General features: G+C 43.6%; 1 protein-coding gene across 1 annotated transcript; it reads right to left on the reverse strand.

The window, feature by feature from the left end:
• Positions 1 to 4,151: 4,151 nt before the first annotated feature.
• On the reverse strand, positions 4,152 to 25,139 carry LOC127585050 (hepatic lectin-like). Its single transcript, XM_052042187.1, has 7 exons — positions 25,049 to 25,139; positions 22,016 to 22,135; positions 15,982 to 16,056; positions 15,428 to 15,496; positions 9,924 to 10,069; positions 8,155 to 8,267; positions 4,152 to 4,381 (listed from the first exon to the last, which is right to left on the reverse strand). The coding sequence occupies exons 1-7, from the start codon at positions 25,137 to 25,139 to the stop codon at positions 4,252 to 4,254; spliced, it is 744 nt and encodes a 247-aa protein (XP_051898147.1). The 3' UTR covers positions 4,152 to 4,251.
• Between the last annotated feature and the right edge of the window lie 1,274 nt (positions 25,140 to 26,413).

The raw sequence follows: 26,413 nt of genomic DNA on the forward strand, positions 1-26,413 counted from the left end.
CTGTTAGGAAGTTTGGCCGTTCTTGGCAATTAGCGATCAACTATTAAATAAGGCCACTCTACTAATCACACTTCGTGTGGCAAACAGCACCGAGACAAAGACGATTCGAGATCCATCAACCCAATATTTTACCATCCAAGATACTGGTATGTATTCCCCCAGTTTAGTTTCTCCCGGTCCCTTCTCCAGAGGGCTATCTACGTACTCTCTCAAAATACTCTCCTCGATGCACTTTAAATATTGTTTCCTCTCCATGCCTCTCTATTGAGTGTTCTACCATTAAGGTGATCCAAATTAAGACTGAGGAAAATAAAATTCCCTTCCACAAGAACCCTATCACTCTTGTGACTTTGAGTGATTTGTGTAAGTATCTGATCTATCTCCGGCTGACTGGCAGGATCTCCGTTGTATGTCTAAAGGAAAACTATCTTCCGTTTCCGCTCCTAAGCTCCGCATTCCGGGCCTCATTTCAAGACCCGTCGGGGCTTTCCCGCTATATTAATGCTGTAATAACCACCTGAATCAATATTGCAAAATAACCTCCTCTTTTAACACACCCCATCTTCGTGTCTGAGGTGTCTATACTCTGGATTGTTGAATTGCCAATTATGCGGTTCTCTCAAACATTTGCCCATGATAACGACAATATCATAGAACATAGAATATAGAACACTTCAGCATAGTACAGGCCCTTCGGCCCACAATGTTCTGCCGACATTTTATCCTGCTCCAAGATCCATCTGACCCTTCCCTCCCACATAGCCCCCTATTTTTCTATCATTCATGTGTCTATCTAAGAGTCTCTTAAATGTCCCTAATGTATCTGTCCCAACAACCTCTGCAGGCACATCCTTTCTATAATGAGGCGACCAGAACTGAACACAATATTCCAAGTTTGACCTGACCAGAGTTCTATAGAGCTGCAACATCACCTCGCGGCTCTTGAACTCAATACCCCGACTAATGAAGGCCAACACTCCATACGCCTTCTTAACAACTCTATCGACCTGCGCGGCAACCTTGAGGGATCTATGGACGTGGACCCCAAGATCCCTCCGTTCCTCCACACTGCTAAGAGTCCTGCCATTAACCTTGTATTCTGCCTTCGAATTCGATCTCCTGAAGTGTATCTCTTCACACTTATCCCGGTTGAACTCCATCTGCCACTCAGCCCAGCTCTGCGTTCTATCAATATCCTGTTGTAATCTAGCGCAACCATCTACACTATCCACAACACCACCAACCTTCCATATTCGCATATGTTGATCAGCAGTCTAAGTTCACCTACCTTCTTGGTCAGCTTCTTTACATTAAAATAGATGCAACTTAGTTTCTTGTTTCTCCCATATATATTCTTCCGACTGAACTGAATTGGTTTTCCTTCCATATCAAATGTCGCTACCCACCCCCAATATAAACTTACCTTGTCGTCCATTCCCCTCCGAAATTAATTTAATGTTACCTGCACTCCCTCACAAGGTTGTCAGACCCATTCTAGTTCAGGTACAAGCCACTGCTTGTTCATATCTCACTTGACCCTGAAACGGTTGCAGTGATCCAAAAAATCTAAAACCCTCCCTCCTACAACATTACTTTAGCCACACTTTCGGTTGGGCAATCATTTTACTTCTATAATCAATAACACACGATAAAAAGTAATCCTATAGACGACAACCTTCCAGTCTGCACCCCAAATTCGGATGCCACCACAAAACGCATCTTCCACTCCCCTCTCCGCTTTCTGCAGGGATCGCCCTCTCCGTGACTCCCTTATCCGCTCGTATCTCCCCACTGATCCTCCTCCAGGCACTTATCCCTGCAATCCCGTTTGGTATTACACCTGCTCCAGCACCTCCGCCCTCACCGCAATTTATGGCTATAAATAGCCCTTCCAGGTAAGGCAGCCCTTCACATTTGAATCCATCGGTGTCATCTATTGCACCAGGTGCTCCCGGTGCGACCTACTGTACCTTAGTGAGACTCGACACAAATAAGGGGATTGCTTCGTCATGCACCTTCACTCCGTCCACAACAACATCCAGGATCTGCTGGTGGCCAGCCATTTTAATTCCACTTCCCATTCCCACACTGACATGTCTATCCACGGCCCCTCTACTGCCAAGTTGAGACGAGACGAAGATTAGAGGAATAGAACATCACCTTCCGCCTGACGGCGTCAAAATCGATTTCTCGAACTTCCGGTAACCATTCTCCTCTGGCCCCACCTTTTGTTTTCCCTTATCCCTGCGGCTACATCAGCCTTTTTCGTTCCCCGGCCCTGTCGATCTGCCCATCATCCATACGTTCCTTCCTCCGGTTTCTCTCCTCACTTCCTTCCATTTATTCCATGGGCCACTGTCCTCTCCTATCAGTTTCCATCTTCATTTAGCCCTTTGTCACTTCCACCTATCACCTCCCAGCTTCTTACATCATTCCAACTCTTTCCCTCCCTCACCTGCCTATATTCCTTCTCTCACTTCGATTTACCTATCACCCGCCAACTCTTAATCCATACCATCCCCTCACTCTTTTTTACTGACCATCTCCCCTCTTACTTTCCAATCCTGATGAAGGGTCTCGACTCGAAACGTCCATTTGTTCATTTCCCTTCATAGATGCTGCCCAACCCGCTGAGTCCCTTCGGCATTTTGTCTGTTGCTCCAGATTTACAGCATCTGTAGGTTTCTTGTGCAAAATAAATATGTTGCTCCTGTTAATATTAGAATAATGTGGGCAGTGTATAATTTTGTTTGTGAAGTGGAAGCAAAAATTGATTTGAAAAGTGTTGGTTAATTTGAGGGCAACTCGGAAGTTGCAGAAGCCGAGCAGGGGAAGAAGGCTGCGTGCTGGGAATATACCCTTGAGAAACACAAATCTAAAGGGACCAGCAGGGACTAATGTTTCGCTTTGTGCCCGATCGTAAAGTACAGTTATATGGCATGTTCTCTCATGGTCATGAATGGTGATGGAGTTATGGTGTCAGCGGCCAGAATGAAAGATTGCTCTGGCGGAGAAATGACGTGCGGGCGAAAACAGAATCGTGGCTCCAAAAGGGCAGGATTGAGCTTGGAATATCCTTGGGGACAGCGACTTTAGATCAGATAAGAAAATTGAAAATCGAATCCAGATGGCAATATTGATTAAGGAAGATGCAATAATTCCGGAGCAAGAGTACATCTTGAGCTGTGAAGTAAAGAGTCGGTTGGTCAGAGGTTGGAAGGAAGAAGGATATTATTGGACGATTGGCGGGGGCAGGTGGAAGGGTGAGCAGGGCAGTTCTAGATGCCACCAACCGATGAAAGGGAGATAGAGAATTTGATTTACAGGACAATTAGCAAGATGCATAAGCACCACCAGTGTTGCATTTCTTTTGTCGAATGTGCACTGTCTGCTATTGAGCTTGTTACCGTGGAGCAATCTCCTGTCTGTGGAGAGCTATAACATCAAGCAAAGAGTGGAGGAGAGAACATTCATCTTATCGGCTAGGCCTCTGCCTGGAGCCACACTTTTCAGTGTTGAGTGGCTGTATCGCTCTCTTTGAACCAATTCTCACAGATAGCCTCTCCACACTGAACCATGGGGTGAATAATTTCTGGAGGGTGCCAGTGGAGGCTTCGAGCCAAATTTACGGCACTGCAGTCCGAACTCAATTTGATGCATTTTTAACGTACACTGATGTACGTACCCGTTAGTCTTTGAACTGGCGCACAAAAAGGGCTAAAATGAAACAACTCTATGTCAAGTAATTTTAAGCGAGGTATTAGCAATGAAGAATCTCCCCAGGGCTGAAGGATTTGAGCTGCAAGGTTGGGACTGGAGATTCTGGAGTTTATTTCATGCAGCAAAGCATGTTGAGAGATCTTATGGAACTGAAACCGGTTCTGATTGTTTCAGTTTGGGTATACAGTGTGGGTGGTTCAAGGGCCCGGAGACAAGACGTTCAAAGGGATGGGTGAAAGGTACCTTGTGGGTGGACTGATGAAATACTTTTATATGCTGAATGTGGTTACGATCTCAAACTCACTGCTGCAGAGGTGGTGGAAACAGAGAACAGGAGAACTTGGGAAAAAGCCATATTGTAAAACAAACTTAACGGAATTGAATTTGCAGTATACGAAGAAAGGGTGGGAATGGATAATTTAATTATTTGTTGAAGTGTCAGCATTGATTCTATGCTATAACACTTTTATGACGGACACATCATTGACAAACTGATTCACATTGCGCTTTTCACAGGCGTTAAGCAGGATATCAATGTACTGGTTTCTCACAAATCCAATGTTGAGGAACGTTACACCCTTGGTCATTCCATAATCCATGACTAAGCATCTCCGCACAGTCTTCATTATTTTTATCATTAGGTTCCCCCTTTTGCCAAAATCTGAAGAAAATATGGAGAGTAAAACGATTAATAAAATTACCACCTGAATTTCAGTTCTATTTCTGCATTCATTTTAAAGACTCTGGGTATCAATGTTAAGACTACCATTTACCGCTCATCACTAAGTGACAATGAGAAGGTGGGGTGAGATCGTTCCTCCAACAACCGCAATTCTTCTGAGGATGCTCTCACAAAGTTATTCGGGGGGAAGTTTCAAAATGTGGATCCATGTTGTCGGCTAGATGCCACTGATTGAGAGGAATAGGAACTGGATGACTGAAGGCATGGCCCGATTTGGGACACTTGTTATCAGCATTATAACTCGAATGTGGTCTGTTCCATTAGCTCTTCCTTCAGTCCTGAGTCCAGTGTTTTTAGCTGCTTGTTTACATCACATGCGGGAATCCACTTAGCTGAATACTACCTCCTTTGATGGCGGGAATCTTGGGGAGAAGGTTAGTCCTCCTAAAGAAAAAGGACGTGATAGTAGTTCAAAACAGAAGTCCAAAAGAGTTGCAAGGAAAATTGCTGGATGAGAGGATTATCCTATCACGAACGGCTAAAGATGGTAGACCGATATATTAGATTATGTATGATGACCCGACGTTTCTACTGGTGGAAGAATCTTGAAGCACTGGCCATAGTCACAAAATTACGGGACATTCATTGAAAACTGAGGGTCGTATGACACTCTTCAGGCGGAGTGTGGCGAAATAATTGGAATTCTCTATCCAGGAGGGTTGTGCAAGTCAGATCACTGGCGGAGTTTAACAAGGACGTAGTTAGTTTTCGAATGTTCATCAAATTGAGGGCATTGAGGAACTGGAACAGAAGAGGAGACAAGGCTTGATGCAGATAAGTCATGGCCATATGGCATTTCGGGCAGACTTGTGCAGCCGAGTGATCTCCTACTGCTCCTCTTTCTTGTGTTCTTACCTCATTAAAATGGCTATCAACTTGCCACTTCAGACTGAAAATGGTCAGAAATTCTCCATTGTTATTTACATCACTCAAATGTTGGCTCTTTCATTAATGATGATGGGATGTAATTTTCCCTCTAACTTTTAATTCTCTACAGTCATTCATCATTCGCGGTGGAAAGAAGGCAGAACTTTGATCTGATTCATTACTGATCGGGCCAGTTACTTCTATCTTTTGCACGCATTCTTGTTTTGCAATTGAAGCAGGATGAAAAATGTAGGGATGCTTGGTCTAGCTTAGGCATGGTCGTTCATATTCCTTATTCAATATGTTCCCTTGGTTTCCTGGGGATAGTAAAGTAAGGCAAGACTGTGCTGACTCGAGTTGTGCTGTTGCTTATGGGCTGTAACAGCTGGTGAATGCCCAATCTTGAATTACCAAATCGCATCTTTGTTGAACCAATTTCACTTGATGGTTCGGCCAGAGAACACAGTGGAGAGTCTCCATAGTGTGACGACAGAACTTTGTTTCCAAAGGAGCTACACGATGATGGTCGCACCTGCCAATGCTGTTATGTACAAATGCATCTGCAACAGGTACATTGTTGAGGGAGAGATTTTAGGTTGATCTTTTGGGCTCTTACACCACCAGCCCAGCAGGTATGGCCTTGAGAACGCCGCCTGCATCATCACCATCGTGCTGTAACACTAATTTCATCGAAGACATGTAAATCCCTCTCATAGAGAATATTCTTGTGACTGGTACTCACGATGCTCCTTGTAGATACCATTCATTAAATAAGGGAGAATGGTAGATGGTGAAAACAGGAGGCTTCCTTGTTCATTCTTGACCTGCTGCAGTGAGATTTCTTTGGGTGGTAGAGTCATATACAGTACAGAATCATGCCTTTTGGCCCACACATATCCATGAAAAAACATGAAGTACATATCTGTACTTGTCCAATTTACTAGACCGGTAGTGTAGCGGTTAGCGTAAAGCTATTACAGCACCAGCGATCTGGGTTCAATTCCTTCCACTGTCTGTAAGGAGTTTGTACGTTCTCCCTGTGTCTGTCTGGGTTTCGTCTGGGTGCTCCGGTTGCCTCCCACATTTCAAAGACCTACGGGTTAGGAAGTTGTGTGCATGCTATGTTGGCGCCAGAAGCGTGGCGACCCTTGCGGGCTCAGTACACGATACACAAAAGATGCATTTCACTGTGTGTTTCGATGTACATGTGACTAACAGTGATATCTTAAAACTTTCCCGTAACCTTCTATTCAAATGGTTGCCTGAATACTACTTAAGCGATGTGATAATAGCAGATTCCACCAGCCAATCACGCAGTGCATTCCAGATTCCAACCACACAGGGTAAAAATAACAAGTTCTCTCTCAGATCTCCACTTCAGCTCATAGCCCTTATCCTAAAACCTCCAGTTTTAGACACATCTGCTCTGTGGAAAAGTTCCCTACTATCTCCTCCAACCATGTCCCCCGTAATCTTGTCTACCTCTGTCAGCTCCTACCTCAGCCTCCTTTGTTCCAAGGAATACGAACCCAGACTATCAGTCTTACTTCGTAACTGAACACTCCATTCCAGCCAATATTCTGGAGAATTTTCTCTGCATCTTTGCCAGTGCAATCACATGTTCTCTATAGCGTTGCGGGGAGAACTTTTCACCAGTGTTTTGTAATACTGTATGTTATAATGATGCAGCTGAAAATTCACGCCAAAGTTGAATTAAACCCTTTGATTAAGAGTAATTACTTCCTTTAACACATACGTGGGCCTTAATAAAGCACCTCTGGAAATGTGTATGGGCCAGTCTCATATCAGGCATTTAAATAATGTTTACTATTTTTATGTGCAGTTGATTTTACAGATAATATTTTCAAGTCACGAAACTCTTGAAATTCATTAAAATACAGGCAGTGCTTTCTGCTCTTATATTTTATGGTCCAGTATCTTGTGAACCTTTTCACCGCCTTGCATACACGTGGTGCCACTTTCACTGATGCTTGAACTTGTTCACTGAGGCCCCTCTGTTCCTCATTATTTCGAGTTATGCATATCTTACCATTATTAGTTCCCAAAGGGCACCATCTCGCACTTCTATGGATTGCTTTCCATTTGTAATTCCTCTCTCCATATCAGAACTGTAACCTACAATCAACAATATGCTCCTCACTATCAACAATCGATGGTTTTTGTGTCAGGACTCCAAAGGCAACATTGAGAACATTGTATTCGTTGTTCTGCAGCCTCTGCTGGTTCTGTTTTGCCACTCGTATCGCATATTTTGCCTGCTATTGATCTGACACGTTGCCTGCTTGGCGTAACGCTGTCGGACCGATGAGCCTGTTGGTTGCCAACTCTGCAGGGCAGCCTTATAGTTTGACGGGAAGCCTTTGCAAGGTAGACTGGACTGAGAAGGACATTACAATGTCCGAATCCTGTGCCTAGATCAAGAAGATGTTGATCCGTGGTCGCCCTGCCTTTTTGCATCTTTACTAGCAGTTGCCTTCCCGAAGAACATGTACAGTATACCAGCATAAGGAGTCTGATGACGATGAGTGGCTGATGACACACTTGGCAGCGTTTGTTCCGTGTGTGTGTGTGTGGTGTGTGTATGTATGTGTGGATGGGGCGGGTGAGTAACGTACGGATGGGATGGCAATGCCGTTAAACATATAATAAGCAGTAAGAAAGAGCACAGCTGAAGAATGTAACCTCAGTTGGCGTCTTCTGTCAACTGCAATGCTGATCTTGGATTTGTAAAACCAATTGATGTTTATGCTAAACGTTCAACGCCTCAGATATGGATCAGAACGTTCCGTTAGAAAGGAACTCACGTTAAAGAGGAAGAATAATTCGTTCCGTCCAGCCAGCGCCAGTCACCTTCATAGGTCAAGTCATTGAGGCCAATCCAATAATAATAATTTTTAAGCTTTTTTGTTAGAAACTCCTGTCATGCAAACAAAAGTATTTAAGCGTGTGAGCGAACAATTGTCATTAGTGACAAACCCACCACTTGGCAACCTTCTGACCAAGGTTGAATAATTTATTGGTAATTACTGCTTTATAAATATTTGATACCAGTTATAAAGGCGGACTTTAGAGTAAATTGTTGTAAAATGGGAAACTACAATTATCTCATAGATGCGGGCATCAGGTGAATTGTAGTTCTCAAGGAGGCATGTTATCGAGATTGTCTGGAAGAGTAAGTTCATGTACCAACAAATGGACAAACGGAGTTCTCCTAAAAGCAATAGGTAATGAGATAGGACTCATCCAATTATCAATAATTCATGAAATAACAGAAATTAACAATCTGATTGGTCGGTTTAGCAGCTAACTTGCTACAACAATTCAACTATGTCATCTCTAAAACAAACTAATCTGCTTATTATCTTATTCGTATGTCCAGGAACCTGATCCATGGACATTCGTCATGTTATTTGGTAGATTACATCCGTGGCTACACCTTTAATATGCAGATTGGCTGAGGAGCATGTTGAACAGCCTGAGGTGAGAGAGGGTGCAATGGAAATGGATGTCGTCGTTGGTACAAAAGCCTGAATACACGTATCACCAGGGTAAAGGACGGCTTCTATCCCGCAGTTCTTCAACTCTTGAACAGTCCACTTGCACGATCAAGATGGACTCTTAATCTCACAATTTACCTCGTCATGGCCACTGCACCTTATTTGTCTACCTGAACTGCACTTTTTCTGTAACTGTAACACTATATTCTGAATTATGTTATTGTTTTTCCTCTTGTACTGCATTGACATGTTTATGTTTGCAATGATAGGTGTAGATGGGACTCAACAGAAAACTTTTCACTGTATCTCGGAACAGGAGACAAAAAACAAAATTACTAATTATTTCTGGCAACGAGGGACCTTATACCAGGAGCATTCCCTTCCCTTTTCGATCGACCTGGAAGAATGAATCCACATTCTTGCCTCTACTGAATTGTCCAGATGGTGAGGCCGATTCTGGCAGCTGATGCATCTGTGTGGCCAGCTCAGCAGCTCCAGAACAGTCAATCAGTGTAGTCTGTGACTCGGACCCATGCCGAGGCCAGAGCACTTGAGGGCACCGGGGTCAACAATTCTAGGGTTCATATTCAGTGGGTGGGATAGGAATTGGTTCAAACCAGTTCTGACGAGAAAAAGTAATTGAGGCCACCGAGGCCTTGATGATGAAACGCATGTACAACTGGAAAACATTGCTGACAACGCCTCCCGTTTACTACCTGATCCTTGTTCTGGCGATGCCATGATGCCAAGCATGGCCGTCAGAACCCAAGAGAGTGAATATCAGGTGTTAGTCCATGACAGCAGTAGGAAGGATCCTGGTTGTCATCACCCAATTTTCTGATTTTCAGACATTAGAATATAACTTGAAAAGAAGCTTGTTCCAAAAATTTAGGGAAATAACGGGCATAGATTAACGTTTAATGCATATTAGACCCACGAATATCCGCACAGAAGTGAAGACAGAATAGCCTCTCTGTATCCTCATGTTTAAACACCATAACTTCTAAGGAACATCCGGCACCCTACCACACCCCCCCCCCCCCCCCGCCAAGTTTGTTCTTTTAACAATGTCCTACCTGTTCCTCAGCACTGTTAATGACAACCAGATTGGCATTCATTGACTCACAAGAGCTCTGGGCCTCAAACCAGGTTTTTTCACTTGAGGAAAACGTATAGCAGTTTCGCTTGAACCGAGTCCATTGTTTTGGACATGAAGTTAGATCTGTGAAGGTAATGAGTTATTGGTATTGGTTAATTATTGTCGTTTGTACCGAGGTGCAGTGAAAAACCTGTCTTGCAAAGCGATCATACAGGTCAATTCATTACACGGTGCAGTTACATTGAGTTAGCACAGAATGCATTGAGGTAGTACAAGTGAAATTAATAACAGTGCAGAGTAAAGTGTCACAGCTATAGAGAAAATGCAGTGCAATAAGGTGAAGGTCACAACAAGGTAGATCGTGAGTTCAGAGTACATCTCATCATAAAAGGCAACCGTTCAATTGTCTTATCGCAGTCGGTAAAAGCTGTCCTTAAGCCAGGTGATACGTGCCCTCAGGCTCTTGTATCTTCTACCTGATGGAAGAGAAGAGAAGAGGGAATGATCCGGGTGGGTGGGGTCTTTGATTATGCTGGCTGCTTCACCAAGACAGCGAGAGGTAAAGACAGAGTCCAAGGAGGGAAGACTGGCTTCCGTGACGCGCTGGGCTGTGTACATAACTCTCTGTAGTTTCTTGCAATCCTGGGCAGAGTGGTTGCCGTACCAAGCCGTGATGCATCCAGATAGGATGCTTTCTATGGTGCATCGATAAAAGTTGGTGAGTGTCAAAGGGGACATGCAGAATTTCTTTAGCCTCCTGAGGAAGTAGAGGCGCTGGTGAGCTTTCCTGGCCGTGGAATCTACGTGATTAGACCAGGGCAGGCTACTGGTGATGTTCACTCTCAGGAACTTGAAGCTCTCAACCCTCTCGATCTCAGCACCGTTGATGTAGACAGGTGCATGTACACCACCTTCTTTCCTGAAGTCAATGACCAGGTCTTTTGTTTTGTTGACATTGAGGGAAAGGTTGTTGTCATGACACCATGCACTAAGCTCTCTATCTCCTTCTTGTGCTTCGACATCGTTGTTTGAGATACGGCCTACAACCGTGGTATTATCTGCAAACTTGTAGATTGGAGTTAGAGCAGAATCTGGTCACACACTCATGAGTATGTAGGGACTAGAATAGAGGGCTGAGTACACAGCCTTGTGGGGCACCAGTGTTAAGAATAATCTTTTTCAAACTTTTTATTGGTTTTCAAATTAATACAGATTTATATATAACATCAATGTTTGTACATGCAATACAGAGATAAGGAGAACAATCATGACATTGATAATCAGAACGAACAATAAAATATTTAAAAAAATCTGTAGATCCCTCGATCTCTTGGTAAATGAATATAATACAAAAGAAAGGAAAGAAAAAGATTTCTTATATATAAAAGAGAAAAGAAAGAGAAAAAATCCCCAAATCAATAAGAAAAGTTATAAACAATATATCAAACCAACCTAAACAGAAAACTTACAAAAAAAAAGAAAATAAAGACTGGACTAAAATTTCTCGGTAGAAACAGAGCAATATTATGTCGTCAACTCCGTTCCTCTAAATCAGAAAGTTATTGAAAGGGGATCTACCAGTGTTGAAAATAATCGTGCCGGAGGTATTGCTGTCTACCCTCACTGATTGCGGTCTGTTGGTCAGAAAGATATGGATCCAGTTACAGAGAAAGTTGTTGAGTCCTAGGTCTCCGAGTTTGCTGACGTGTTTGCTTGGGATTGTAGCATTGAAGGCAGAGCTGTAGTCAATAAACAATAGTCTAACGTAGGTGTCCTCACTGTCCAGATGCTCCAGATCTGAGTGTAGGGCAAGGGAGATGGCATCCGCTGTAGACCTGTTTCGGCTGTCGGCAAATTGCAGTGGGTCGAGATTGTCTGGGAGGTTGGAGTTGATGCGTACCATGACCAGCCTCTCAAAGCACTTCATGATAGTGGATGTCAGAGCCACTGATCGGTATTCAGTCATATTACCTTGCGTTTCTTCGGTACCGGTATGATTGTGGTCTTCTTAAAACAGGTGGGAACTGAGATTGAAGCAAGGAGAAGTTAAATATGTCTGTAAATACTTCTGCCAGCTGATCAGCACAGGTTCTGAGCACACGGCCAGGGACACTATCTGGGCCAGATGCGTTCTTCGTTTTCACTTTCTGGAAGACTGAACTTACGTCCTCAACGGTGACTCGGGTTCAGTTGCATTGGGGGCTATCAGGTTGGGTGGTGACAATCCATTTCCCTTCTGTTCAAAACGCGCATAGAATGCGCTGGGCTCATCAGGAAGGGATGCGCAGTTGTTAATAATGTAGGTCGTCTTCGTCTTGTAGCCGGTTATGTCATGTAAGCCCTGCTATAGCTGACGGCTGGTCTGCGACTCTATTTTGAGTCGGTATTGACCCTTGGCATTCCTGATAGTTTTACTAGAGACATATCTCGATTTATTGTACAGGTCAGGATCACCAGATTTGTGTGCAGTAGTCCTCTACTTCATTAGGGAGTGGATCTCCTGGTTCATCCATGGTTTCCAGTTTGGGAACACCTGTATTGTCCTCTTTGGTACACAGTCCTCAAAACACTTGCTGATAAAGTCTGTGAAGGCAGCTGAGTCTTTGAAGATGGAGCAGTCCACTGTCTTACAACAATTGCGTAGAAGCTCATCAGTTTCCTCAGACCAGCACTGCACGACTCTCTGTACCGGATCCTCCCGTTTCCGTTTCTGTTTGTATGCAGGGAGAAGGAGCACAGACTGATCGTCTGATTTCCCAAAGTGAGGACGGGGGTGGCTCGGAAGGCACGTTTGATGGATGGATAGCAGTGGTCAAGGGTATTGGGTCCCCGGGTGGAGCAGGAGGTGTGCTGCTCGTATTTTGGTAACACAATCTTGAGGTTGGCCTGGTTGAAGTCACCTGCGAGAATAAATATGGCCTCAGGGTGTCCAGTCTCAAGGTTGTTGACCACGGAGTATAGCTCATTGAGTGCAGGCTTCATGTCCGTCAGTGGTGGGATGTAGACTGCCGTCAGGATATCTGAAGTGAACTCCCTTGGCAGACAGAATGGTCGAAACGTCACTGTTAGATGTTCCAGGCTAGGCTGGATATCTGGGGGAAAATATCAGGGGCAGCCGGGACTCTGCAGAGGGACTCATTTTATCCTTGTATGTTTCCAGGAAGTCAGGTAGAACAGGCCAAGGGGATAATTCCGTAAAGAACGCTGTTCCAGCTCTAACCTTCTCGATTCAATGATAGGGAGAATCACTCGTTCAAAACGAGCGCTACTTCAAATCACCATAGAACACGATAGAGAGCGAGGCACTGGTAAATGTGTGGAGAAGGTGCACGAAGCTAATATCAGAATAGAGGGGCTATCCTCATGAGAAAGGACTGAGAAGGCTCAGGCGCCGACGAGTTAAGACGACGAGGCTCACTAAGGGTCATAGCGTTGTAGGGAGATTGTAGCAAGGAAACCAGGCCCTTCAGCTCAACTTGTCTATGCCGACCAAGTTACCTACCTAAGCTAGGTCCATTTGCATGCCCGGGATTATTTCCCTCTAAACCTTACCAATCTATATATCTGTCTTTAAAACACGCGTAATTGTACCCGTCTCTACCACTTGCTCTGACATCTCGTTCCATATCGCCAGCACACTGTGTGTGAAACTTTTTCTCCTAAGGTCCACTTTAAAGATTTTCCCTCTCACCTCAAATCTTTGCCCTCCAGTTTTAGACTCCCCCCCGGAAGAAGACGGTGACCATTCACCTTATTTATAGCCCTCATGATTTTATATACCTCCATAAGGTCATCCGTCACTCTTACGGTGCAAGGGAAAAATTGTCCCAGTCCATAAGATAGTCGCTGATACATACAACAGAGAATTCAGGAGAAAATCAATACGTCTCCCAGACAACAAATTCAAATGGAATCAAATCACACGCTACCCCGGTGTGGTATTTCACGCCGCGATGAACTTTGCTGGTACATCTGCACCAAACGGAGAATCCTCCTTCAACACCCGGAGCGTCAACTGCATCTTTGTCTCAGTCCATACTCTGCTAAATCCCTCGTCCAGGGGTATGTTTCCTCCGGACATGCTATTCTGAAGATACCCCGGCCATTACACGAGCTAACGCACCCCCATCCCACTTTCCGTTGCTGTATCCAACACACACCAAATCCTGCATCCGATGTGCCCAGTGGTCACTGACCCGCATCGGCAACTCGGCTGACAAAACCTCCGTGTCACATTCAGCATACTTCATTTTCAATCCTTATCCTTACCCTTTGCGTTTTACATAACATCCTCTAGCCCCACAACCCTCCGAACTCTCTGCCATCCTCCATCTGACGTCTGGTCCCAGAATTTTAATTTCACAGCTAGTGAAAACAATGCTCCAAACGGCCAGCCCGTTTTCTACCCAATTTTCTGTCTTCTCTGTGTCTTCATCCCCATCACTCAGCCTATCCTCATGTCTGTGACCAAGCTTTAAATCGGAGAATCACAAACGTTTATTGTCCAAGAAAAGGCCATACAGCCGACCGTGGCAATGTTTGGAAATTTCTCCTGACATTTCGATCTCAATTTTGTCTGTGGAGTGCTTGGAATGTTGTATGAATCCAGTTTATCTCTGAACCCTCTGGAATGTGGAACTTTTTTTTAGCAGCCGCAGTACTAACAATCAACCAGGAGGTTTCTGGGGACCTGCGACCATCTTGGGGTGGGTATTGTTACATGGGCTCCCGGACATGAGCTAAAGGACGCAATCATCCTCTCCAACACCATTCCCCGCAACCCCTCAAACCCGCCCACGAGAACGGAGTTCTTCGCTTCTGGAACAGTCTGCCTAAAGTACACATCGCTTGCCCTGAACGTGCCTGGAATAGTGGGTACTGTTCCCCCGTGGGACCGGGACCTAATGCTCAATTAGGCCGACTTCCAGGCAGCAAAAGGACGACAGAAATTGGGACAGAAATTGCAGGACCTTCTGCAGACCGGCAGGTCAGTCCGCGGGAGGTCTCGTGACTGTAGTGCAAGAGACAAGGCCCTGGTGAGTTGTAGCGTAAGAGGGACTCAGCACATGAAGCTCTGATTTTCTCAGGTCAAGGGCACACCTCACTTATCAAACTCCCATCATAATGACCAGAGAAGTGTGGTCAGGGCGGGCAATTAGGCTCATTGTGCTCCTGGTCCCACCCTCTGTAGATTCTATCAGTTATATTGTCCGCACCCGTTCTAGGCACAGGAGCTAGGCCCTTCACTCGCCTCATATTCTACCCCTCCAGCGCAGCTGGAACACCTGGGGAAGTCTTTTCTCTTGCTGTCAGTTTGGAGCAGAGAATAAAAACTGCTGGTATGATCACACCAAACTAAATGCATTCAGTGCCCAGACCCCGAGATAAATTGCCGAGCAGGATTAGCATTATCGCCAATCAGATTGGTTCCAGGATGAATAAATGGAGATGAAAGGTTTATCTAACTATAATTAAACTTACCACTCAGCACTGAAATCTCACCCGAAAGGTTGGCGAGGGCACTTCTTATTTTCTCAAAGTTTCCTGTAACTGATAGAACGGCAGCACTTTAGATCTTAATGAACACATTTTCACCCTGACTTCAGATTTACACTGAGAGATCAGTAATACTCTTCATTGAGCATAATTTTAAAGAAGAAACGCTGTGTAGAAAAAAAGAGTGTGATAACCCTTCCCGCTTGCTGAAGCACGCTTCTGTAGATTTATGCTGCACAACGTAGGGCGTGCATTCGCATCCCCGGGACAAAATATCACTAAATTATACAACTTGGGATCAATGGAGGCTTGATGCGAAATTTTAAATTCTGGCACAAACCAAACTCTAGACTAACATATCGATTTGCTGGTTCCGCAACTTTCATCAACTGGTCCATCCTCCTCTGCTGCAACTCTGCTGAAATAATTTCCAGACAGTCCCAGGGTCAGTGTCTAGATTGTCACCACAGAAAATGAACAGCTAGAGATCACTCCAAATTGGAGACACGGAGATCTGTCAGATTGGGTTTCACACTCACCGTTATTCTTCCACTGGGAAAATTCCATCCGGAAGTCAACGTCTGACTTCTTGAATTCACTTGACATCAGTGCAACTGAAATGAAAAGAAGGCCTTGACTCCCGCATATTAACACACGCCACTACCATCTCGGCCTCCAGGCCCGTATTAGCTGAAGTATAGAATATAAAAGTAGGCAGGCTCTGTCTGAGCCACATACAACATTTGTTAGATCACTGCCTCCAGTTCTGGACAAACAACATGTCATTTCAGTGGAGAAGAGGCAGAGAGTTACAAGGATGTTGTATGACTGTAAAAATTGGTCCTTGGAACAACTGGATTGACTGACGATGTTATCTTTGCAACTAAGCAGGCTTGCAGAGGGACATTTATTTGGGAACCTATCGACAGTCTATAGCAAGTTCCTACTTTGGTCTACCAAAACAAACCCGTAGATCTGAAGTAATCAGCAGTATCAGAAGGGAGATGAGCTATTATTTCTTACCCAAAAGTAACTACTTGCCTGGAAGGTGGAAAAGATCAAAATCTTCAATATATTTAACAGCATTCCGATAAGCATTTCAGGCCCCATAATCCACTGCTGTAATTTTGAATTAGGCAAGATTACGGTTTTAGAACAACCTTAACAGGATGGACCGAATAGACACCCAATATGGCAGCGTAACAATAAAGTTAACTGTTTGACTAGAATCGAGTGCTTGCTTAATGGATATGAATCAGATGCAACGGGTTGGAAGAGGAATTCCAGTAGTCAAAATTGGGTCCAGGTCATCTTCTGTTTTTGGTTTAGAAGATATTGAGTTTGGCAGAGAAGGGCATTCCCAATTTACTAAATTCTCAACACGAGGAAATTCATAAGAACGAAGAGTCCATACTCCTTGTAAAAGAGCACGAATAAATGGACCGTCATGCGACCACTGCAGTGTTACACATAAAATGTAAGATTAGGTGAGAAAGTGAAACCAGAATATGACAAAATATTGTTACTAAAACAGTTGTAATGATGCTGTCATGGGATCTAAAATGAAGGAAAGACAGATCGAGCAATTATAGAAATATGAACCGATTAGAGGGAGCCAACCTGGATTTAACAATAGTGTGACATGTACAACAAATACAGTTAAATCGGGGAAATTTCTAAATGAATAAATGAAGAATTCCTAGGTTGGAGTTTACAATTACCTCCACGCTGTCTAGAAACGTTTAGAAAAGAGACTTAATAAAATGGAAAATGTAATGACCATTCTCGTAGACTGGTTAAATGGTCGAAGGGGGATAATAGGAACCAATGTGAAATGGAAGGAAAAGACGAAGGATGACAAATAGTGTTCCGAAAGGATCACTGCGACGTTAAAATATTCAGTGTATTTAGCAGCGATTTATAGATAATTTTATCCAGCTTTTCATGACACCAGGATTTGGAGTCTACCATCTATCGACATTGATCGCTGGAGACAGAGTGCAAAATGGTGAAGAAAATATCTCGAAAGTCAATATGTGGACCAAGTAAAATATACGACTGTACTTTAACTTGTACTGGTGGAGCCTGAACAGATATTGCATGCTATGAACAATAATGAGTGACACGTAGGGGCAGAAAAGATTCAGATAGGTCAACAGTCGAGAAGGTTTAAAGAGTTAATCAACCGTGCACAGTTCTTAAATTTCCAAAGGTTAAGCTTTAACTGGAATGCAACAATTAATGAAGTTATAAACAGTGACAAAGGCAGGTCAAACGCAGTCTAGGAAACCTCCTCAGCTAATGAATCAATGGTCCTCCATATTGGCAGATATTTGTAAGATGAACCGGAAGAAGCAAGGACACTAAATTTACTTTAGTGAGAGGAACTTCAATATTTAGTATTAATAATGGATTTGCAGCACCGCCGTTTTCAGAACCTTAAAGCGCACAGTTATGAGATGGGGTCTGCAGCAAGTAGTGAGAGAACTATGTCGAGAGATAAACCTACTGGACGTCATCTACACCAACCTGCCTTTGGCAGATACACTGGTCCAGGAAAACATTGTTAAGTGTGACCACGGCATAATAACTGGGAGGTAATGAACTTTCTTAAATAATATTCATTCATCTCGTGAAGCTCCCATTTAGCTGAATGTAATAGATTTCAAACAGAACCAGGAGTTGAAATGAGGGCATCTGGGAGCAGCAGATCATTAATAACAAAATGAAAGTACACCGCCACAATACGTAACTATATGGTTCCGTACTTACCTCATGCTAACACTACAATCAAACCATCAGATCAACCTCTTTCACTGAGGAGTGCAGAAGGCCATATTGACAGCATCACCAGACATCTCCATAACTGAGGTGCCAACGTAATGAAGATGCACAGGGGACTTCATCCGTATTAAACAGCGGCAACAGGTCAGGTTAATGCTCTGCATTTGTACCACATATAATTATGAGTGGTCGTGAACAAATGAATAAAAGAACTCCCGAAACTTCTTTATCCTCGTTTATGGTAAGGCCCAGAATGTGTGTACAAACACAGGGCTGAAGCATTTCCAACAACGTTCAGCCGGAAGTGACATTTGGATGATTGTTGTCATTTCTCTCCGGAGATCAAACCATCACAGGGACCAGTCTTCATCCAAATCAATTCACTTCGAATGATCTCAATAAACAGAGGAAAACATTGGATACAACGACGGCGATGGGTCCAGAAAATATTTTTGCAGGAATGCTGAAGACTTGCTGACTTGCTTTCCAGAACCAATGGCCGTGCTGTTCCAGTAGGGGTATAACACTGATATCTAACCCACAATATAGAAAACAGCCCAGGTTTGTACTGTCTACAAAACGGACAGGTCAAAACTGGTTAACCACTGCAAATCAATCTACGAACAATAATTGGAAAATGTCAAAAACAACACTGTTAACCGGCATTCACCCACTAATAATCTGCTCACTCATTCCTGTTTTGGTTTTGACAGGAGCACTATTGATCTTGATCTCAGCACGGGCTTGGTCCAAACGTGGACCAAAGAACTAAATCCCAGAGGTGAACAGAGAGTGACATAAGCAGCATTTGACTGATAGTAATATCAAGTTTCCCTTGGAAAAGGTGAAATCAATTAACAATCTGGGGACAAACATATTGGAATCATACCTTGCAAAAGAGGATATGCTTCTGGTAGGGTGAGGGTTAGGATTAGGGTCGATCATACTATTCCCTGGATATTGCTGCAGCAGTTCCCCAGGGCAGTGGCCTTCGCCCAATCCTTCCTCAGCAGTAAAGCGTGTTTTCGAATAGGAGTGTCTCGATAGACAGGAATAACATGCATAGCAGATTGGAAGAGAACTTCCAACGTGTTGAAGGAGGGAACATGAAAAATGACGAAAAACCAGCTGGGCTCCAACAGTGCCTACTACAGAGTACACCATCAGCGACCCTTCGACTTCAAAACAAACCATGTTTCAAATGGTCCATATTTTTATTCTAAAATACATTGTTACTGACACGTTTAGTCACACATCAATGATCACCTCGTGCCGCTCCACAATGATGGTCTCAATTGCTGTCTAGTCTGCTGTGGTGCTGCTATGAGATTCTCACCCAGTGACTGCAGGACAAGAGCTCGGATGCAGGTGCAGCTGAAAAGCCTCCAGTAGAATCTTGGCGCTTTCTGAAGGAGTATGGCATAACACAATTTACAGCATCAGGTCGGATTGAGGAGAACGGAAGGGACAGTCATTCTCCGGGCTGGTCTAGGGTTCCTTTGCCATTGAACCACTTCCTTCACTGTTATCCTGCGGCTCAATCGTTTCACTGACCTCCGGAAGAGAGAGGTGGTGGAAATCCAGGATATCATTTCATTTCGTCCTCTAAGGTCATTGGATGGACAATTCCGTTGATCCCAAAGCCCGCAAGGCCCCAGGATGAGCATTCTCTCGTGCCACCTCCTCCTGCAGGTGGTGTCATTGAATGTAGGATTTAGTCTAGAGAAAACTTAATAAGTGGACTGTACGGTCCACTTTGGGGACATAATGTTGAAGGTGCACCTGAGTCAGCAGAAGGCGTCGGCTGGTTTGTTATGACATGGCAGTCTATGAGCACGTAATGAACGTCTTCAGAAAATCCTCACACTTCAAGATCCTGCCTGGTGGTCAATAATCAAGTATTTTTCACCTTGGCCACCCCAATGACTGCCTTGCAGGCTTAAGTTAACCTCCAGGTTCAAAACCAGCCGTCTCACATATCCATCCAGTGCTTGTATTTCACCTATCAGATATAGGAGTAGAGATCTCTACCATTCCGTATGCAAGATGTGAATAATTAGTGATACCGTTTTCCTTGTACGTGCCTCACCGACATAACATCGTGGGGTCAAGGTTAACTTGAAAAACGCGACGGGCTTAGTTGCAGACAAGGAATAAAAACATTGAAAAGGGAACAATGTTTCGGAAAGTTGGCTGCAACTCATGGATTTCCATTAGATTGCATGCAAGAAAGCCTTCCGGTGCAAGGTTTGCCTTTAACGTTCATAGTTACTCAAACTGAAATACAATTTAACGTACTTTAACATGAATCCCGTGTCTACGGCTTTCCTACCCTTCCTAAAACCCGATGTTGAAAGTAAGTCGATGACCGATGACAACTGAGCGATGTAGCAATCGGGGGAAATCCAGGAGCAGTGCTCAGGATATTTCTGTTCTGCTGCTGGGAATGTCCCTGTGTACTTCATAGTCCTTGTCCTCAGAGATCATCCTCCACACTTTAGAGCTATGGAGGTGTGATCTACACTTTTTGAGATTGTCCCATCATATCAAAGTAGTCGGTGGTTCTGTTGTCTGAAAATGGCCATCACATGAAGAGCAATATGGCGAGCTGCTCGTCACCACAGAAAAGGGAGTTGTGGAGTAGAGTTCTTCATCGAGGGAACCAGCAGGGAGTGAAACTTGTAAGAAGTACCATGTACAAACCGGGGTCTGTGGGCAGAGGCTTCGTCCCCTCTATTTGTCTGAAAAGGAGGACCTCAGGAGCCGAAGTGTGTCTGGTCTGGTGGAGGAAGACATCTGCAGCTTCCTAGAAGACCAATTCCCTGCTGGACTTGCTGGAGGAAGAGCAAGACTGATGACAAACACAAAAGGGAGCCCCAATAGAGTCAAAAGAATAACTGCAAAAATGAATCCGAAATGAGAACATAAATGCTGTAGATACTAAACAGGTCAGCCTTATGGGAGAATAAAAGGTTGACTCATTCGAGGGATGGAGTTGATTTATTTTGGTGAGTGTCAGACTGACGTTGCATGAGGATCATGGAGAATGGCAGTGATGGATCGGCAAATAGTGGTGTAAAATAAGTTCAGAGATAGAAGATCGGTACAGTGTAAGTCTATCTGCAGACTGATGTGAATCTGTAATTTGAAGAGACAGAGACAAGGTTCTGGATAATGGGCACAGGATTCTGTGAGTGAATATGTAACTATGACCATCTACTCTGACCTGTATTAAACCGTTTGCTGCACTCCTTGGTTGCATGCTCCTGCTGCAGACCTTCTGGGGTTCTCGAAGCTGTTTTATGGGGAATGCTTCCTTCTCACTTGGCTGGATAATATGTTACCCCAGCACCTCACAACCTCCAGTGGCTCAACACAGGAGCAGGAGCGTTGAAAGTCTTGAAGACTTCCACGATATTACATGCATCTCAGCTCCAGCCACCCCAGAACCTTCCTTGGATTTCTAAATACTGAAACAGTGATTACTGTGATTGTATTACATAAGTATTTGTGAATCACACGATCGCTGCTCGGTTTGAAAACAGAGAATTAAAAAATAATGATGCAGCTGGGTGGGGAAACACTCTGACCAAGGCTATAAATTTAATCTAGGTTTCCCTCGATATTGTACTACCCTCTACATACAACAGTCCAAATGAATATCAGCGCCACTATACATTACTCATCACCGAATTAATGTCACTCATATTATCTGGTTAATGCGCATTCCTTCATTAGCATTAATGATTTGCATAATAGTTTCAAGATTTAAAATTTCGTAAAACCTACTCAATGTAACCGTAATGCCGAGAGTCAGAACCGCCAACAGAAGGGAGAGACTCAAAAGGGCATAGGTAACGCTGTGCGACTGTTTTCGTCCAGCAGACTCCGCTGCTCGGACACCACGATCTGCAAAGTGCAAATGAAGGTCATTACTGAAAGCACGAGAGAGAATCATCCGGTAAAAACGACAACAAAACCTTCTTGGTTTAACCTTGGAGAAGGGACAGAGGAATCCAGAGTTATTGTCAATACCAGGATGTATCAACTGTCCAACACACCTATGTTCAACATGCACATTGTCCATAAAGCTTTACCATTATCATCTAGTGTCTGCTTGATGGAATATTCATCACTCCCTGAGACAGGACCTGTTACCGCAGCACTTAAGAGGCTGAAGACTATAAAAATAGATCATTGCCCTTGTTGCAACTGTCATGGGACATATAACCAATTCCTGGATAGGACCTGATCTCCAAGATATGGATGAATAAGGGTGTACCAGCATGAGATAGTAGCTCTGGGAATCTTTAACATCGGCCTCACACTCATTGAAGACAATGCTGTCTGACCAAACAGAAGAAACGGAAGTACTCTTCATCATTTAATATATTGCCTCAGCCGATGTCTAGGTGTTACTCCATCTTGAACAGTACGGGATAGATCCAAGGTTACTACGGGAAGCGAGGGAAGAGATCGCTGCGCCTTTGGCGATCATCTTTGCGTCCACACTGGCCACAGGAGTAGTGACAGATGTTTAGAGGGTGGCAAGTGTTGTTCCTTTGTTCAAAAAAGGGAGAAGGGATAGCCCTGGGAATTACAGACCTGTGAGGTTTACTTCAGTGCTGGGCAAATTATTGGAGAGTTCCGGGAGGTTATGTTGCAGTTCTATAAAACTCGGGTTGAACCACACTTGGAGTATTGTGTTCAGTTCTGGTCGCCTCATAAAGGAAGGATGTGGAAGCTTTAGTGAGGGTGCAGAGGAGATTTACCAGGATTCTGCCTGGATTGGAGAGCATGTCTTATGAAGATAGGTTGAACGAACTGTGGCGTATCTCTTTGGAACAAAGGAGGATGAGTGGTGACTTGATAGAGGTGTACAAGGTGATACGAGGCATAGATCGAGTGAACAGCCAAAGACTTTTTCACAGGGCAAAAATTGGTAACACGAGGGGGCATTATCTTAAGTTGATTGGAGGAATGTAGAGGGGGATATCAGAGGTAATTTGTTTACACAGAGAATGGTGGGTGCGTGGAACGCAATGCCGGCAGAGTTTGTAGGGGCAGATACATTACGGATATCCGAGAGAATCTTAGATAGGTACATGAATGATAGAAAAACGGAGGGCTATGTTGGAAGGAAGGGTTGGATAGATCTTAGAGCAGGATAAAATGCCGGCACAACATCATGGGCCGAAGGGCCTGTCAGTTGTATAATGTTCTATGTTCTATGTTGAAGAATCACTGTAAAGTACTAAGGGCGCGGACTGTACGCTGTCGGGATTTTCAAGCTTACACCAAGTGTAGCTTGATGGCACTAGCACTTATGAGGCTGGCTGAGTCCTGAAGTACATAACTGCCGTATTGTGTCTGTAGCAGGTAGTGAATGAATCAGCTCGAGGGACAAACCAATTTAAGATTGTGCTCACCAATGTGATGAAGTCAGATCTATCTGACCATAATAGCATTGAAAGAAGTTATCATCCTTGACTTCAACAATGAATGGAAGGAGGAATCTCCAGGAACATTCACTGCCTCACCGATTGCAAAGCTGAAATTCTCAAAGCTAAAAACAAGACGATTGGTCACTTATCCTGAACTTCTTAGTCCCCAGGTCATCCGAGCATGATTGTCAAAAAGCTCCATCTGGTTCACTACTTTCCTCTAGGGTACGAAATCTGCCGTCGTCACCCTGTCTATATGTGACTCCACATGTGCAACAACATGGCTGACTCTCAACTTTCCTTTGAAGCAGACCAGTAAACCATCAGTTGTGTTACTACCACAAGGTTACTGCTGCAGCTCAAGGCAGTAGCTCGCTGCTGTTTGCCAGATTTGAATATTTCTGAAAGTCTTACAGACTCATCTAGACTGCCTTTATATGTTTTAAAATACTCAGCAAGTAAAAACCTGAACGAGTATTCAGATGTTTTGACACTTAAGATATTAAACATTTATAAATCTAAAAGCGTGTTCAGACGTTTTAAAGCAATCAACTGCTCTAAAATACTATCAACCGTTCAGACTAACAAATACAAGCCTGGAGTGGATCAGCTTTATCGGCAGGTGGTTGTGCACAAAGAGATTAGAATTTGTAAAGTGTGTATCACTTTGACTGCAGATGAAACTTTAAGCTAAATAGAAGTGGGGAGGATATTGACGAGGACGTTGAGAAAGTTAAAGAGAAGTAATAAAAAACAGAGTGTACCAGGAAGTAACAAAGTGTAAAAAACATTAGAATTTACCTCCAGTTGGAGCTAGATTAAGGAAAACAAGGTAAACAAAAAAATCGAATTTATTTCCTTGAATCCACAGAGAATTCATGACAAAGTAGGTAATTAATGGCATAAATAGACGCATTTGAGTACATTTCAACAGCTATTATAAAGACAGATATGGTTACACAGTGAACAAGGTTGGGAAGTAAAGTTTTGCAGAAAACAAGTTTTAGAAGAGATGGCACAACTGAAACCGAAGAGAGGGAATGGTGGGGCAGCCATTATCATTTCTGATCCATTACTACATTTCACCGTGGGTGGTTAGCACTATTAGCACGGTCGGTCACAGGGGCATCCCTAAATCCTACACCAGTTAAAGGGATGGTCGCAGACAAACAATCGCCATCCCATTGCTTTACCTCAGAGTTCAGCTGTAAATTCCATCAATAGGTCTAAACATTTGGAATTTACTGCCCGCACCTTCTCTCGGCCAATGAGAAGTCACATTTGCTTGTTGTTAATTGATCCAGAGAAGTTAAAGAATTACAGTGAATATATCAAACTGAGTAGACTGTAGCTGAAGGATTAAATCGCTTATGTTTACCTGGTTTCAACCCTACAGGGCTTCTTTTGTGTTCTGTCAGTGGCTCGGGATTAAACTCATCGATATTTTGATAATCAGCATTTAGCTCCATTTTCTCGCACAGACGACTTGTATTTGAACAATGTGGCAGGCTGTGCAGTTTCTGGTGTCACATAGTTCCTCATGTTGTACTTTCAGTATTACATGGCAAAACCTGCACGCCTTAATCCGTCTGCTGAATTTCATGAAGTGTTACCACTTCTGCTTTTCTGCGCTGAATTACAGTGGGATTGGTCTGAACTGAAGAGTCTGTATCATATATTTCTGTCTTAAATATATTTGCAGACTGGCGGTTTGTGTACAGATCTCCGTGAGTGTATCTGCTCACTATCAGTAGGACCCCGATAGAAAAAGTGACACTCAGGAGGGTGCAGGGTCTCATAAACATATATGAAATACGAGCACAAAATGATTATATGGCCCCTCATGTTTGCTCCTTTATTCAAGGCTGATACGTATCTCAGCAGCTCTTCCCGGTACTGACGTTAGGTCATCAGATTTTCCTGGAATGTTCCAGCAATATACTCAGGTCTTTCCGGTCACCCAGAAAGTTTAACCAGCTTTTCGCTATTCCAATTCAACAGAGTTTGCACTTCATTCCACTTTGTGTACACACTATTCGACTGTATGTGTCTGCTCCATTCCACTGTACTCCAGTTCCACCGATTGCGTACACCATTCAATTATGTGTATCTTCCATTCGAATAAGTGTGCACATTAGTCTACTGAATATACACAATTCCATTATACTCCAGTTCTACTGACTGTGTAGTAAGTCCCACTAAGCATGCACACCATTCCAGAGTTTGTGTACCATTCCACTGACTATGCGATCCATTCCATTGGGTGTGCAAATAATGTGCTGTAGAGTTGTTTTCGTCCAGGAGTGAAAAATATTTGAAGAAGCTACCTACTTGTGATGTAAGGGCGTTGGATTGTCAGGACGGTACCAGCCTCTGGCTTGCTCCTTTATCCACAGTATATATGTGGGTAGTCCTATGGGGATTACAGTCATTGGTGACCCCAAATTGTTGCTGGGGGGAATAAGTGACAGTAAATCTGTTCTACACTATGGTAAGATTCTCTATTGTTAGAGATTATTATTCACCAATACACACAAAGTCTAAATTTTACTTGCTATCGTTTTCTGCATTTAGGTATAGGTTGCTTCATTTGCTGAACAGTTGTGAATGGAACAAATATTGAGCAATCACCAGCGAAATTTCCCATTTATGATGTTAAGATGGAGGGAAGAGCATTGATGAGCCGTTTGAATTCATGTGTGTGTGTGTGTGTGTGTGTGTATGTGTGTGTGTGTGTGTGTGT

This window comes from Pristis pectinata, chromosome 31 (assembly GCF_009764475.1).
Source record: "Pristis pectinata isolate sPriPec2 chromosome 31, sPriPec2.1.pri, whole genome shotgun sequence".
NCBI lineage: Eukaryota > Metazoa > Chordata > Chondrichthyes > Rhinopristiformes > Pristidae > Pristis > Pristis pectinata.

Excerpts from the sequence above, each read along its gene's own strand:
- LOC127585050 (XM_052042187.1), bottom strand. The coding sequence starts at position 25,139 with ATGGAGCTAAATGCTGATTATCAAAATATCGATGAGTTTAATCCCGAG. Across the intron at positions 10,070-15,427 it reads TGAGATTTCAGTGCTGAGTG|ATCTAACTTCATGTCCAAAA; the intron begins GTAAGTTTAATT and ends TTACCTTCACAG. Across the intron at positions 4,382-8,154 it reads AATTATTCTTCCTCTTTAAC|ATTTTGGCAAAAGGGGGAAC; the intron begins GTGAGTTCCTTT and ends TATTTTCTTCAG.